Source organism: Pavona decussata, unplaced genomic scaffold (assembly GCF_977016875.1).
Source record: "Pavona decussata unplaced genomic scaffold, jaPavDecu1.1 SCAFFOLD_207, whole genome shotgun sequence".
NCBI lineage: Eukaryota > Metazoa > Cnidaria > Anthozoa > Scleractinia > Agariciidae > Pavona > Pavona decussata.
In genome coordinates, this window is record NW_028145612.1 from 354,405 (window position 1) to 369,789 (window position 15,385).

The 15,385-nt window shown below is 38.6% G+C and overlaps 1 protein-coding gene across 1 annotated transcript in view; it reads left to right on the plus strand.

Moving 5' to 3' along the window:
- The window catches only part of LOC146460721 (voltage-dependent calcium channel subunit alpha-2/delta-3-like), a 38,439-nt gene extending 23,558 nt beyond the window's left edge, over positions 1–14,881 (plus strand). The window contains exons 24-42 of the mRNA XM_085087853.1: positions 1,151–1,212; positions 1,884–1,938; positions 2,725–2,834; positions 4,183–4,273; positions 4,357–4,419; positions 5,061–5,182; positions 5,638–5,727; positions 6,844–6,905; positions 7,512–7,532; positions 7,956–8,024; positions 8,445–8,515; positions 8,841–8,919; positions 9,673–9,725; positions 10,332–10,381; positions 10,507–10,599; positions 11,591–11,621; positions 12,377–12,483; positions 12,936–13,018; positions 13,297–14,881. Coding sequence (XP_084943979.1) covers positions 1,151–1,212; positions 1,884–1,938; positions 2,725–2,834; positions 4,183–4,273; positions 4,357–4,419; positions 5,061–5,182; positions 5,638–5,727; positions 6,844–6,905; positions 7,512–7,532; positions 7,956–8,024; positions 8,445–8,515; positions 8,841–8,919; positions 9,673–9,725; positions 10,332–10,381; positions 10,507–10,599; positions 11,591–11,621; positions 12,377–12,483; positions 12,936–13,018; positions 13,297–13,395 — 1,411 coding nt within the window. The 3' untranslated portion in view covers positions 13,396–14,881. The remainder of the gene's footprint in view (positions 1–1,150; positions 1,213–1,883; positions 1,939–2,724; positions 2,835–4,182; positions 4,274–4,356; positions 4,420–5,060; positions 5,183–5,637; positions 5,728–6,843; positions 6,906–7,511; positions 7,533–7,955; positions 8,025–8,444; positions 8,516–8,840; positions 8,920–9,672; positions 9,726–10,331; positions 10,382–10,506; positions 10,600–11,590; positions 11,622–12,376; positions 12,484–12,935; positions 13,019–13,296) is intronic.
- Positions 14,882–15,385: the final 504 nt, after the last annotated feature.

Below are 15,385 nucleotides of genomic sequence, written 5' to 3' on the forward strand. Positions count from 1 at the left end.
ATCTAAAACATAGTTTTAGCTAGAGCGGGCTTCTTCTGCATGTGGAACAATTTTCCATTCAAAAGACGAGCTGTCAATTCCATCAGGCAGAGGTTAATTAACTCGTTACTATCCATATCAAACATGTAAAACAGTTAATTATCATTTGTACATATTCTAAGTTCTTAAAAGTTGTACTAGACCCGGTTGTTCGAAAGCCGGTTAACGCCAATTCCCGAGGTTTTCATCTCGCTCGTTAAAGAAATGATTTAAGGGCTAATTTTAACTGAATGGTAAAGAAACGTGTAAGTCAAAACCAAGGGATAAAGATATTTTTCAAGAATCTTTATTTATTGGTAATATGGATCAAAGTTCGTGTTAATCCTGGACGAGCTTAAAGGGCAAGTATCATGGGGTTTTTGGTATCTTTTATTAAATATGATGAAATAAGACCTTCAGTCAGCTGCCAAATAATTCTAGAATGATGAGAGGAAAGACATCAACTCAATTCTTGAAAGGAACAACTCGTGATCTGTTTTAGCGCATTTTGGAAACAAAAATGCGAGAACTTGAAAAACATCAGCCTAACATTTTTCTAGTTTCAATCCATTCCGGCCTACTCAGTCTCTGGCCAGAGGCACTAATCGACTGACAGTTTTATTGCACTGGTGTGATAATTTATAACAAACTTGACAAGTTTTTCGTTGTTTCTGCTGACAGACAAACATTTTGGGTTTTGAAATGACAGCAAAAATTTGCGTGATACTTCCCCTTTAATCGAGCTTTGAGCATCTGGGCCCTGATGGTTTTAGCGTGTGTCATAAATAAAGTGCAAGTTCAACTTGTCTCGCAGGGTTCAAAGGTTAGTATGTTGCGTGTTGCGAGACAAGTCACAGTACTACGCAACGTTTCCAAAACGCATTTTAGCGTTGCCGAAATCACTGAAATGTTTTGGTCATGCATAGTGTAACATGCTTTTTGTAACTTGTCTGTAACATGGCACAATTTGTACACAGTGCCTTTATAGGATTGATCACTTGTCAGGTCCATTTAGTCTTGGTGTGTTTCTTTTTCAGCCGCGGCTAACGGTCATATGCTTTGGATAAGCTTGTTTAATGACAAACATACATAATTGTAAAGACGTTTATATTAATGTTGTTGTTGTTTACAGCGCTGCGGTGGCCATTCCAAATAAGAGCCTGTATTTCATCGATGTGCCCAACTTCAATTTAGGTATGAATTATCGTAAATACTGGTTATAGTAAATAAAGGAAGGAAGGAAGGAAGGAAGGAAGGAAGGAAGGAAGGAAGGAAGGAAGGAAGGAAGGAAGGAAGGAAGGAAGGAAGGAAGGAAGGAAGGAAGGAAGGAAGGAAGGAAGGAAGGAAGGAAGGAAGGAAGGAAGGAAGGAAGGAAGGAAGGAAGGAAGGAAGGAAGGAAGGAAGGAAGGAAGGAAGGAAGGAAGGAAGGAAGGAAGGAAGGAAGGAAGGAAGGAAGGAAGGAAGGAAGGAAGGAAGGAAGGAAGGAAGGAAGGAAGGAAGGAAGGAGGGAGGGAGGGAAGGAAAGAAGGAAGGAAGGAAGGAAGGAAGGAAGGAAGGAAGGAAGGAGGGAGGGAGGGAGGGAGGGAAGGAAAGAAGGAAGGAAGGAAGGAAGGAAGGAAGGAAGGAAGGAAGGAAGGAAGGAAGGAAGGAAGGAAGGAAGGAAGGAAGGAAGGACGGACGGACTCATATATCCTCTCAATTCAAGGAATTTCTTCTACTTACTACTGAATTTTATATATAAACGTAAGGAAACAAGCTGATTTGAAACACTTTTTCCTGCTACACAAGAAACGTCAAAAGTCCTGTTTTGCGGTCTATTGTATACATGTTCTTCTTTGAATAATGTCTGTTTCATCGCTTTACAGATAGAAAGTTCTTGCAAAGCTCAGATATGAATGAGTCTGTCATACTCGCTCCCTGGTAAGCTCACGGTTTTGCTACATGTCGTTAAATAAACAGACAGTGTTAGCCTATTGCAATCATTTATTTTGTAACTTGGGGACAACTTCGCCGTAAAGTCGAGGTCAACCGCAAAAAAAGTAGCTGCACAATAATTGAAATCTCGAAATAATCGAGGCTTTTTGTTTAATTTTTCGCTTCCTGGAAGTAGCTTTTTAATGTATACCTCGGTCAATTTTTTTTAAGCTAATTAACGAAGTCCCGAACCTAAACGTTTGTCAAGGAAGCACATTTCGAAAGTGGAATATATGAATTCATATATTTGAACTGCGAGTAAAAGAATGAATAAATGAATGACCATCCCAGCTGCGAAAGGAAAGCATGAAAAACAAAATTCAAGCTTGAACGGGATTTGAACTCATGACCTCTGCGATATCGGGACAGTGTTGTATCAACTGAGCTATCAAGCCCTGTATTTCATATATTTCATTCCAGCTCTTCACTTCCACGGTTATAATACAAATTCAGAAAATTATTAGCATTCAAGCAGATTTCGCTGCTTGTGGTATAAAGTCCTGATTTTTAAAAGTTACCTGAAGGAAAAAGGACCTTTTACACAGTGTCCGAAAAACATTAAAACTTTCCAAGACACTGAAGATGCTGTATATAGGATGAAATGAACTTGTTCGTTTTAGAACAGTATGATGATTGCCCTTCTTTATAGTAAACATATATCTTGCTACTGTACAAGTTCATTTTCGTTTGTTTTATTGTTTAAAGCATTAATGAGTTGTGTCTTCTTTTCAGGAAATTCTGCCCCAACATCTCAGTAGCAGCTGAAAGTGAAACACCAGTATATCTGACTGCTTACCCAACTGCTGAAGACATCATACAGGTCACTGACCTAAACAAAAACTGTACGTGCCTCAGATTGTACTTCGGTGTTGTAGTTGGGCTTTGGGGTGGGGTGGGGTGGGAGGAGTTCTCTGGTTATTCTAAATAGCGCCCAGTTGTTTCTGTGTGTGCATTAAGGTACAATTATGACAATTTTATGCCATACAAAGATCTTGTACTCTCATTTTTTCAGGGTAACTAGAAACATTGAATGCTGTTTTTGTTCATTAAAGGGCCTTTGTCATTACTGCAATCGGAGTAATTCTGATTATTATTATACAGTTAATTTGTGTATGGTATCCACACCACAGAGTACTGTGGGGGAGCAGGTATGGCGCAGTGGTGAGAGCACTCGCCTCCCACCCATGTGGCCCGGGCTCAATTCCCGGACTCGGCGTCATTGTTGTTGTTGTTGCTCCAAGAGGTTAATTTCCGGGTTCTCCTGTTTTCCCCTCTCCTCCAAAATCAACATTTCCAAATTCCAATTGGATGCAGAATCTGAGGGCCACAAGTTTGTCAGTCGTGACAGGCTGTTAAGTGTTACCCTCGTTAAACAAGGTTGATTGATTGATTGATTGATTTTAAGTGTTCCTGTATACTCTATGTTAAGGTATGTTTAAATCTAGCGATATGGAAAATTCCCAATATTTAGCAATTTTATGAAATCAGTTTTGGCATAAAATGATAAATAAATAGTAACAAACTAAACTTAATTTAACTTAATTGAATTAAATTAATTAACGTCATCCACCATATAGATTAAAAAAAGCACAATGGCTTTATGGTATTTATGTAACAATAATGAAAGACAGTGCTGAGAGCAGCAAAGTATACTTCAGATGACGGAGAAAAGTTATTTGATTTTTATTTATTTATTTTTGTACCACAAGCTACCTCAACCATGAGTGAGCAGCTATCCCAATGACACTCTACATAAAGGCCCGTTTAAACGGTTTCAGCATTTGCTTCAACATGCGTTCAACACTTTGTTGAACCAAGTGTCGGGGGCGTTTGAACAGGTCGTTCAACATTGTTCAAAGTGCAAAAATATGTGGAAAGCTCGTTGAAAGTGTGTTGAATCAAATTTTAATTGGTTTAAACTTTCATTCAACATCGCTTCAACATTTCTTTTGTTCTTGAAAACGTTGAATGGCATTGAAACCGTTTGAACACTCCGCTCATCCAACCTTTGCCCAACATCCGTTCAACTTTGTTGAACGAAAGTTGGGTAAATGTTGAAACCGTTTAAACGGGCCTTAACTCTCGTTTGAAGTCGGATGCCATTTTGACATGTTTATTGAGTTCTTCGTAGCAGTGGTGGTTGACTCCTTTGGACATTCCTTTTCGAAACTATCTTTTCCTTTTCCACAGGTGTCGACCAGAAATCAAAGAACTTGTTTTTCGACGCAAATTTAACAAAGGAGGCAGCTGCTAAATCGTGGAATGCTACTTATAACTTAAAGTAAGTGATAAAACATCAGTTTTGTGTGCAGCTGTGCTATTGGACTGGAATTTGTTGTTCATCACCTTACACTTGCCTTACAGAAATGGAATTGAAAATGTATTCGTGGCAACCCATGGCGGGGTCATGAGATGGCTTAATTCAAGGTATGTATGGAGCTTATTTGGTAAAACGATACTAAAGTAATATATCAAACACAAGGAACAGTGTTTCATCCGATTTCCAATAACCAAGAAGTGGAATAGATTAACGAGGCCCAGTCGAGTCTCCGAGGTGTTTGGAAATTGGATCAAACACTAGTGTTTGATAATTACTTTTCCAAACCACCATTAGTTTTAATTTTTACGGTAGTGATATCCTTTGTTTTCTCGCCATGAATTATTAATGAGTTTGAGAACTGCAGATGTTGCATTCTTATAGGACAATCTTTGCCGATGTCACTGTATAAATTTTGCTCATTAGCAAATATCAAGCAACAAGAAAAAAAAATTATCAAGCAACAAGCTACGAACCAATGGATACCATAGACTAAAAGAGCATGTCACCCTTGGTAATGAGGGAGAATATCGGTGCGATGAGTTGAATATTCTCGGAGCAATTAGCTTTCGAAATCTGAAAAATTACAAAGAATGTTAGTGGGTGGCAATTTGTTTGGATTGGGACTTTGAATGGCATGTCTGTTTAACGAATTTTGTAGGTAAGACTGCATCTGCGATGCTGTATAGCTGTATGCCAAGATGTTCTGTTTGATTATTGCATAATTATTCCTTTGTCAAATTCTATGTAGCGTGCTGGCATCACCACCGAAGAGAGATTACATCAAAGAAGAGTTTTATACACAAGCTGCTCAATATGCTGACAAAGGGGAAAAGAATATTACTGTTTTCTCTGCTCCTTATCGGGCTCCAAGTAAGAAAACAACATTATACTTAGTGTGATAAGCAGAAAGCAGAAGCGCTATAGGCAAACATTTCACAAGATTTCACCACAATGATAGATCATTTATGTTGTGTCGCAACCAGCTTGTTGCCATGATTAGATAATTGTTCATTTCCGTAGCTTCATTTGCCGTAACTACATCTTCTTGGGGTGCAAATCGTCATCCCCTTGTGTTCACTCAATTTTTGCTCAGACAAAGTTTTGGCTCCAAATCGTCTTGTTCCCTTGAAAATAGGTTCCAGTACAGCTCCGCTTCGCTCTGCGTAATCGTAAGACTTATGGCCACGTGAGTGATAACATAAACGATTTAAAATTCTAAAGCTAACGTTCTGGTTTGCTCGATGGCTGTAAGGCAATCAGGATATAAATAACTTTGGTCTACACACTGTCAGAGTGAAGATCTGACAAGTTGGTTTTCTGTTTAGATTACCAAGCCGACGTGAATGAGACGGCCAGCATCACTGCAAGTTCTGCTGTCGTCGTCCTAAAGGATACCAAAATGGTTGTCGCTGCAGGTGAGAACTCATAAAAACACGTTGGGTAAATAGCTTAATTATTGGTCCGTGCATGTGCGCTACCTATTTCTTTCAGACCAACTTGTTTTTCATCCTTGTTTCCTGTGTGAATCCTTAAATCTTATAAGCCCTTTGTCAAACCAAAATAGCAAAATTCAACACCTCAATTAAGACAAAAATGAACTGAAAGGATTATTACACCAAAATGGCCCAAAAATGTTCTTCTTTGGAGCTAAACGTTAAGCTAGTGATACACGGACATTTATATGACTGTGTGGTGTACAATCGTCTTGAAATGTCGTACACTTTTTCATCATCGTCGTCATCATTTATTTGGCATATAACACAATCTACAATTAATATATGGCGAGGAGAATTCAAGAAACCATCGGGCTTATGTTAAGAGGTCACCTCGAAATAACAATACTGCGCATGTGCAGCATTAACGGTCAGAATTATTTTTTATAAAAACTTGTACATTCGTTACATATTCGATGAACCTGTGATATGTGTAAGACGTTTTAGGAACTAGATAAAGAATTGTGAACTGTTTAAGATTAGTACGACAAGTATGTGGTCGATGTTTCTGTTTGTGTATTTGTCGTTTACAGCTTTTACTTTTACTTTTTAACTTATAAAGACGAAGCAAGTACATTGCCTGGCTGGCCGCAAGTCTCTCCATGACTCAGTGTGGAGAGCATCCCATCAGCAGTTTTGTGTGAGGTGGTAGTTTGGATCGGAGAGTTTTCCTTAGTTATACTGGGATGCTGTTTACATGCTATCTTGCTCGTGAGGGTTTGTTGGTACTTGACTGGAGTCAGTAGTTTCTCTGAAACTTTCACCTCTGACATTCGAATTAAAACTAAAGAAATTCTCCCGCGAGCCTTTTAAACGAATCTCCCGAATTAAAATATTTTTTAAACCAATGTTTCTCACAGTTGAACTGTCCTTTTTCAGTTGTGAGTTGTTTTCATTCAAAATGCCGGTCTCTTAGTCGCTGTGCTCCCTTCGGTCTGAATGAGGTTACTTTAGAGTTCTGTTATAATTTTTACTGACATTTTTGCAACGGTATCAAAAAATCCGCTTTATTGTTTTATAATTTGTCTTTGTGAACAGTTGCGGGGATGCACGTCAAGCAAGATAAGTTGACCAAGCTAGTTTTGGATAGTATCGGCTCGGTAAGAAAGAAACTAATTGATCTATTAATAATATTTTACTATTGATATCATTAATAAATTAATGTTTGTGTTATATTAATATTAACAATTTTCAATCTTTTTATTTCACACTGTGATTGATTTATAACGCTAGCGTTGCCAAGGCCCGGATGAAACGCCGTACTGTAGTCGAGCCGAAATTAATTCAGCCAGTTAAGTTCATTTCGTGTCAGCTTTGGATTAAAGTTTAATTTTCAAAAAAGAATTCTTGAAAACATTTTGGGCTTTTTTGGAATAAAAAAACGCTTGAAAAAGAAAACGAAAATCTTGGTTAACTGTACGTAGTCTATCAGTCTATTTTAACCGGTGAATAACTTGCACTACCTTTCACACGGCTTTTCTGTAAAGCAGTAGTTTCCTTTTTTTTCTTTTTTTTTTTTTTTTTTTACTGATGTAAATTTCGTGTATAAATAAAGTACATTCATACATTCAGTCATTCCTTGTTTGGCTTTGTTGGGCGGCTTTTCGCTCCACAAGATGAAACCTGAAACCATGGGTGAGACGGCTTGAGCGCGTTTTCTCACGTTTGCCTCTGATTAAAAGTATGTTTTTTTTTTTTTTTCACAGGATAAGTGCAATGACACAACAGTGAGTATCGTATCTTATCGGTGTTTTTTTTTTCTCTCGTGTTCGTTCTTTTTGTGCTTTATTTGCTTACCTCGCTGTAGCCTACGTGAGGATTTTTGCGTTTTTCGCTACCCCCCCCCCCTCCCCTCCCCCTACCACCACCAATTCTTTTTTTAGCTCTCGTCCTAATTTCCGTACAGTCAAGTAGCGAACTGAGAAACTCAAAAACGCACAAAAAAAAATTACGAAAACGCTTGCTGCGAAGGCTGACGTAGCTGGTGTCGTCACGTGCTCACGCGTTCGTTTGTGTTTTTGCGTATGTTTGCGTTCTAGTGAAAACCAACCTTGAAGCATTCAAGAGTTCCAGCAGCCCATAGTCCCTACACCTTGAATGTATTTATCACTGGCATTTAGGAATTGACTTGAAACGTTTGTGTGTTTCAGGAATGTGCAATGCGACTTATCGACGAAGATGGCTTTGTGGTGGCATCAAATCAAGACGACGTCTCGGAGGTAAATTACTTACGAATAATCATACCGCGATTAATCAGACGCGTTCATCACACAGTTAATCCGCAGACGCGTATGAAGGCAGGAGCCTCGCTTCTAAAAACCCATCTCTCACCAATTCCTTCTCGTACTTTTTATGCTCGTTCCAGTTCCTTTCCGCGCGACCACGTTTCCCCATGAACTCGCGCTAAAATATGGACTGTCTATTCGTATGTTGACGCGTGATCCAACTTTTTTTCCTCAACCATTTTATCTGTAGAATGCAACGACTTGCGTCGCATAAAACTACAGCTAATAAGCATGAGTTCATGGCGAGTGTCCTTGTGTTATCTGAACATCCTATAATTGTACTTTGGCTCCCGTCGGAGACTTTCATTTTGCTGTGTAGCACGGTTTACATTTTATATATTGTTTAATTTTCAGGTTGGCAAGTTCTTTGGTGTGATGGAAGGAGTTGTTATGCGTGACTTTCTAAACCGTTCGCTGTTTGAAGCGTGAGTTTTAATTTCAATTGATGCTGTGTGGTTCACTGTTAGTGTGATTAGACCCGTGCAAGCGGTTTTTGATAGATTGACCATTCAACCATAAATGTTGTAGTTATTTGTTTAAAAAATCTCGCCAATCGTATAACATGGTGTAACGTCTTTCTAATTCCCTCCTGTATGCTGTTTATTTGTGCTTACCCTTGCGATGAAGCCGTTTTCACGGTGAAATAAGCATTCTTATGCTTGCGCTCATGTTGTGCTTGCGTCGCTAGTGAAAACCAGGCTTCAACAGAGAATGTTTTACTGTTTTAAGCTTAATATTTGTTGTTTACAGGCTGACATTCACCAGTGTACAAGAAGAGTGTAAAAAGTCCAAAAACACAGGCCAGAGTTCAGCCAGGACACTTTTGAATGTAAGACGATTAAGAATCAGTCACCTTTTATTCGAAAAACAATGAATGAGATTCATTTTATGGATGAATGGATTGAGATTTTAGATACTGACCTCTGTGAGTGGTAATATGAACACTTTTGATATGTTCACAATTGCAAACAATCTCTAGTTTGTAGCTCAAAGACGCCATTCCTTTCAGTTCTGATAGTGGTGCCGTTGTCTGGAAATTATGATCAAACAAATTTCCAACATTTTTTCATGAGAGAAACGTAAAAGGCGTTGGTTGCCTGATTTAACGGTGTTTGTTGTTTTATAATTCAAAAATATACGATGTATGTAAGGCGGCAACTCTCCTTATTTTCTCGCTATCTTTATGCTCTTGGGTCACATGGCGTAAACATTTGAATGAGACCATCAAGTTTTATTTGTTTTAGAGTATCAGTTTAAATTATTTGTGGACGCGAGCAACAAAGAGACTGCAAATCAACTAGGACCATGGCAGCCGAATTATTTACTTGTACAGTATTTGGGATAATTTACTTAAAGGCAATCAAATGTGCGTACTTACGGCAATTAAATTCGCCTATTTTTTTTAAATCAGTATTATTTTTGCCATACTGCAAACATTACCCTCTACATCACTACGGAATTCGATGCCTAAGTTTTGTCCAAGATTTAGTGCAGTAACCAGGGAGAGAAAGGATCTGTAGGCATTTGTTGAATTTATGTGGCCAAGTTGTTGGGTGGACTAACAGTCTGTTCTGTTTTACAGCCTCTATTTGCGGTGGCAACTTACGTTCAGTTCTGGACCCAAACTGTCTTCTGGTGAGCAGCTTATGACAGATTAGAGGAACTTTCAATTTGCTTTGTCGGCCAGACGGTACACACCAATCAGCTCATAAACCGGGCGGAATACACCTAATATAAATGACGGAATGTACGCTAACAACGCATAACATTCATGAACAGAATGTGACATTTTGATTTAAGAATTAGAAGAACCAGCCTTTGAAATGACGAACAACATTAATGAACAGAATGTGCCATTTTTAAGAATTAGTAGAGGTAGCCTTCAAAATGGCGAATGGCATTCATGAACAGAATGTGGGATTTGGAAGAAACCGTTAAAAATGGCGTCAACATTCATGGACAGAATGTGGCATTTGGAAGACTTTTTTAAAAAATCATTTATACACGGAAAATCATCAGATTATTAGTATAAGTAGCCTTTACACACTGTAAAATTTGAATGGTGCATTCCATTTACCATCTGCAAGCAACCTGCGGTATCGCTGGCCAGTTCTAACCAAAGAAAAGCACCCCTACGTTCACAGTTGTGACTGTAATTTCGTGATTTTGGTAAATCGTATGCAAAATATACTGCAATAAATATATACCAGGCTATATATTGACTCGTTGCTGCTTTTGCAGGTCTTTGGCGCAATTCAACATCTACAGTTTCTTTTCCCAAGGTGGTGTAGGTAGGTCCTCGAATGTCTTGTTTTAAAATCTATGTTGTGGCTGGTATTCACATTATCGTAAGTTTTTACCACTGAACCAAAGAAGGGTGTAACATGTTATTAATGATTCGAGCCATTTCTTTCAGCCATGGCTGATGAAGAAGAGAAGGACAACATGATTCAGTGCACCAAAGAACTCAAATTTTATAAAGCGCATGGGGAAGGACAAGTATTTGATGGTACAGTATTTCATGGCGTGTTTGTTTTATTGTGTTCTTTTGAAAGGAAGCCTTTGTTCAAGTCCTCCTGTGTAAACTTGTACTAGAATTTGTAGTGTACATAGTCCACTTCCTACAATTTTGGATTCAAGTCCAATTAACAAATCGACGGCAGCTTTCTATGGTGTATTTAACAATTAGACGGCGAGCTCGAGGTTTCTATCGGCTGATAGTTGGCGAGGGGCGAAGCCCCGAGCCAACTATCAAAGGCGATAGAAACCGAGATAGAAACCGATTATACCTCAGTGATTGATCTATGAAGCAAAAAAATCTTTTTTTTCATAAATTTTGATATATTTGTGCAATGATGCATGCTAAATCACGCGCGCTCTGACAAACTGCCGTCTATCGATCGATAGACGGCACCTGTGTAGCCAATCAGATTGCGCGTTACGCGATAGTCGGTCGCTGAGGTATGCTAAACTCTTTTATTAAAAACTGGATCATTGTATAATGCAATTCCAGGGATTTGATTGGCTTAGCGGCCATGGTATATGAGCCATTATACCATGCCAAAGAAATAGGGATCATTAAATTGTCTTGTGATTGTTCTTGCAAAGCGAAATCAGCACGACCTAGCAATATTTCCGGACTGCTTTTAATAGAACAATTATTCCACTCGCGCTTGTTGGATATGAGATGATCATAGCCAACTCGGCGCTATGCGCCTCTTTGGCTATCTATCATCTCATGTCCAACGCACGCTCGTGGAATAATTGTTAAATAGACCATAAAATGACGCCATAAAATGTCCAAAACTTGGCAGTGAAACCACTCGCCTGCGGCTCGTGGTTCCACTTGAGTTTTGAACACTTTTTGACGTCATTTTATGGTCTATAAGAGTATAGACCATAGAAAACTACCGTCGATTTGTTAATTCATTTACAGCGTTCTCTATAAGTATTGTCTTTTGTTCGTCCTTTGGCTCTTAACTTTCGCCTTTTTTTTTCAGTGCCTTGTGAAAATTCCAAGGGTTGTTCCTGGTAAGATAGATCATATATAGATTATAGATGTTACGTAGAATTCAATATTTAAATAGAATTTATATAATATTTACATTATATATGTTAGATTTTAGAACTAGTTTGTGACTAAACTTGGCTATATATATATAAATATATATATATATGTCTAATTTTTAGAATATAATATTTTCACTTTTTGTACAATTTTAATAACAATTACTTTTTTAATAATTAGTGACCATTAGAATTTAATTGTATTGTTAAATTTAAATGTTGTAATGCGCATTTGAAAGTTTTATATATTGACATTTTCACAATATAAATTAATAATAATAATAATAATAATAATATTAATAATAAATTTCATTTTAAAAACTTACAGCATCAAGGAAACAATTTCTTTATAGCATGTAAATGGTTCCTCTGTGAGATTTCAGTTAAGGAAATCCGCAAAGCCTTGACCAGCAAAGTAAGCCGTACCACAAGAATGGTCATTTGAAAGGCTAGACTTCAAGACTCTATCCCCAGGCTCAAGTTAGATTTCATTTCCATAATTTGTGGCGTCCTTTTGCAGCTAGACACGGGAGAAAAGAGTGTTTTGTTCAGTGGTTTTCGTTTAATAGGCCACACAACGCACATCTCCGAAGTAGATCAGTTTCTCATAGCTCCACAACAAAGTACAGCTCAGTAGCTTCCATTTCAATGCTCACATTAAGACTCAAAATCCTTTAACACTAAAGAGTTATTGTTAAAATCAAGGTTCTCTCTTCTAGGCAAGTGTACATGGCGCCAGTTCCTGGCACCAATCTTCGATTGGTGGTTGTGAAGAAAACTTGCACCTGTAACGTCGACCAGCCAATAACGACAACAGGCATTCCCTGTATCTTTTGAAAATCTGCCTCTTGTTTATTAGCAGTCCTATCCTGGGCTTCCTGAGGCATTGACATTGATCTCATTAAGACAGGCTAGTCGAGAACAGCCCTTATGACTATCGCAAGTTGAATTGTACGGTATAATTAGCACTTATAAACAAAACCTTAATGACAATCACTACAGTAGGTAGCATTCCTTATTACAGAAAAGAAGAAGATTGAGGTCGGTAGACGGGACGGTAAAACTAGTTATGTCATATAAAGTTGATCTGCGACCAGTGTGCGACTAATACGAACGTACCGTGGAACCGCGACTAAGCATCTCTCTGCACTGCAGAGATGGTCAGTCATGCTACCATCCACACAATCACTGCATTTAACTGTAAATTATCCTGTCTTTCATGACTAACACTTTCGTGTTGTATGAAGCTAGGATTCCTTAACAAGTTGATTTTCTTAGTGACGTCTGATCCGCCGTTACCAGGGATCGTGTCTTACAGGAAAGCGCCGGAGTTTCAACCACCGTGTAATGACAGCGAAGAGGTGAGACTGCCAGCCTCGTTTGTCTGCTCTCCCCAATCTCATTCACTCTTAATCTATATAATCACCCCAGGGCACGAAGTTTTTCTCGAACGTTCGCCGCGCCCCGGGAGATGTATTCACCGTCTGTCATAGTTTACGAAGCTGAGAAAGCCGAGTCAGGAGAATTGGAAAACCCATACTTACCTGAAGTTGCTTAATTATTTAATCCATGTTGTTAAAGTCTAAAGCATGCAAATTATATATATTGTAACCTGATGTTATCAAATGCTGTGTTTCAGGGTAAACCTCCTTGTGCCGTGGCAAGCCTTACATCTCCTCACAGCGTCACTACAGTTATCCTGCTTGTTTTGGCGGTATTCGTTAGTAACTGGAGATGAAAGAAAACCAGTGCCGCTAATCCACAGACCAAATGGCCAGGAATGCCTGAACCTTTACAGCGTTATTATAGATTGCAAAACAGTCCGTATTTTTTGCGTTGTAAGTCGTACCAACGCGTGGTCTTTGACCGGAAAGTCTGGGGCGAGAAGCTAAAAGACCCACGCCCTGTGAGCCTCGCAGGAGTATCCACGCTTTCGGTGCCTCTCGCATCGCGAGTTCGCGCTTTCTAAGTCTCGCGTCTTCTTTGGTGAACTTCAAGATAAAAACGACTGTTTTGTAGTCTTCTACTATTATAGCTTTTGACCTTTTTTTCTGCAACTTTGTCTGCAAAATTAAAATCGTGTAAATAGCCAGTTTTTATACCTTTGGGAAAGATAATCGTTAGAGCGTAAAGCGCTGTTATAACTCTCTAAGTTTTAGTCGAGAAGGGTTTCGGCAATTTCTGAACTCTGTGTAATGGTTTCTGTAATCTTAAGCTCAGATCCCTCACGGTCAGGCGAAAAAGAGTGAGCCAGAGAAAACAAGGTGGAGTATGGGTACAAGGGTAGTCTGCAGTCGCACGCGTTACGAGTTTGTGCGGTGTCTGCTTTCTATTCTTTGATGAAAATGCTAAATTTGATTTGAACGAGTGGCAAAGACAAAGCTCCTTTTGCTGGAAGTGTTTCTTTTTCTTTTCTTTTCTTACAAGAAGAACGATTTGCAGTGTTTGTACAGGAACATGTATGGAAAGCCACGATACACTGAACATCCAGTAAAAAGGCCTTCAAAGAACAGATCAGTTAATATAATTGCATGTGTGAGAGAAATGGACAGCGCTTAATGGACCTGGAAGAAGATTGTCAAGTGTCCATTAATCAAAACTAGTCAGAATGGTATTTATTAACCGGAGATACAGATTCTCTTTCCCTTTTGTAATAACACGTGTTTTCACTTACATTATAGCACGCGTAACTATTGCCATGTTAACGGAAGTTTTTCTTTTTAATGTTAAAGTAACTGAGACACAGTGGATGTGTACACATCTACAAAAATATTTCCTTCCGCGGTTGGTTCATTTAAAGATATCGAAAGACTCTGGTATCGAATACTTTCCTAAACCCAGGTATCTTGGTATCGGTGTATGACTTGTGTCGGAATTGTTGCATGAAAAGTTAACGGGCCTTTCACTGTTTTGTGAATTTGAAGCGCGCTCATTGTCTAGCCTTACGAGTTTTGTTGAAGTATTCATGTTTTGTTTTTAAAATTTATAGAGTGATGATAGTTCAAAATTAAAATTGTTTTTGAATGCTTCAAAACACCTAGATGATTGTCCACGTTCATGCCTCTTAAGAAATAGTGAAGACGCTCATATACCCCTTATGCCAATAATAATATAGTAGGAACCACAAAGCTGTTTATATATCCGAATTGCGTGTGGCTTTAAACATTTGTAATTTGTAATGTTTTAGACTAAGAGAATGAAGTAAAAATACGACTTCTTTACAATCCCTGGTTTGTGTTCACTTAGATTTTGCATGGGCAATTTCCTTCTTGGAATAACATTGCTTTGAACATTTCTTTGATAAGCCGAAGAATTACATGTAAGTTGTATTAAGGACCGATCGTTTATTAAGTCCTGGGGGGGGGGGGGGGGGGGGTTTGAGGAGGGGTAATTTTTTACCTTGTACGAAAAGTGAAGGGGTAAAATTTTAAGACATAGAAAGAGGTACCAACTAAATGTAATTAGCAATCATTCTTCTCATCAATCATAGAGTTGGTAAAATCGACTAGAAACTTCTCCATATCGCTACTATTCTTCAGAGCGACAAAGATCTTGCACGTAATAGGTTGAGGCAAACCGTGTATTTCATCAAGCAGTTTATCTCTGAAGGCTTGTTTATCTGGACAAAAAATTGACTGAAAAACGAAATTCTACATATCCACATCCATACATCAAATGCTCCTGTACTGCTCTCAAACCCCGAGCTGCTTTGACCTTCTGTGTACCTT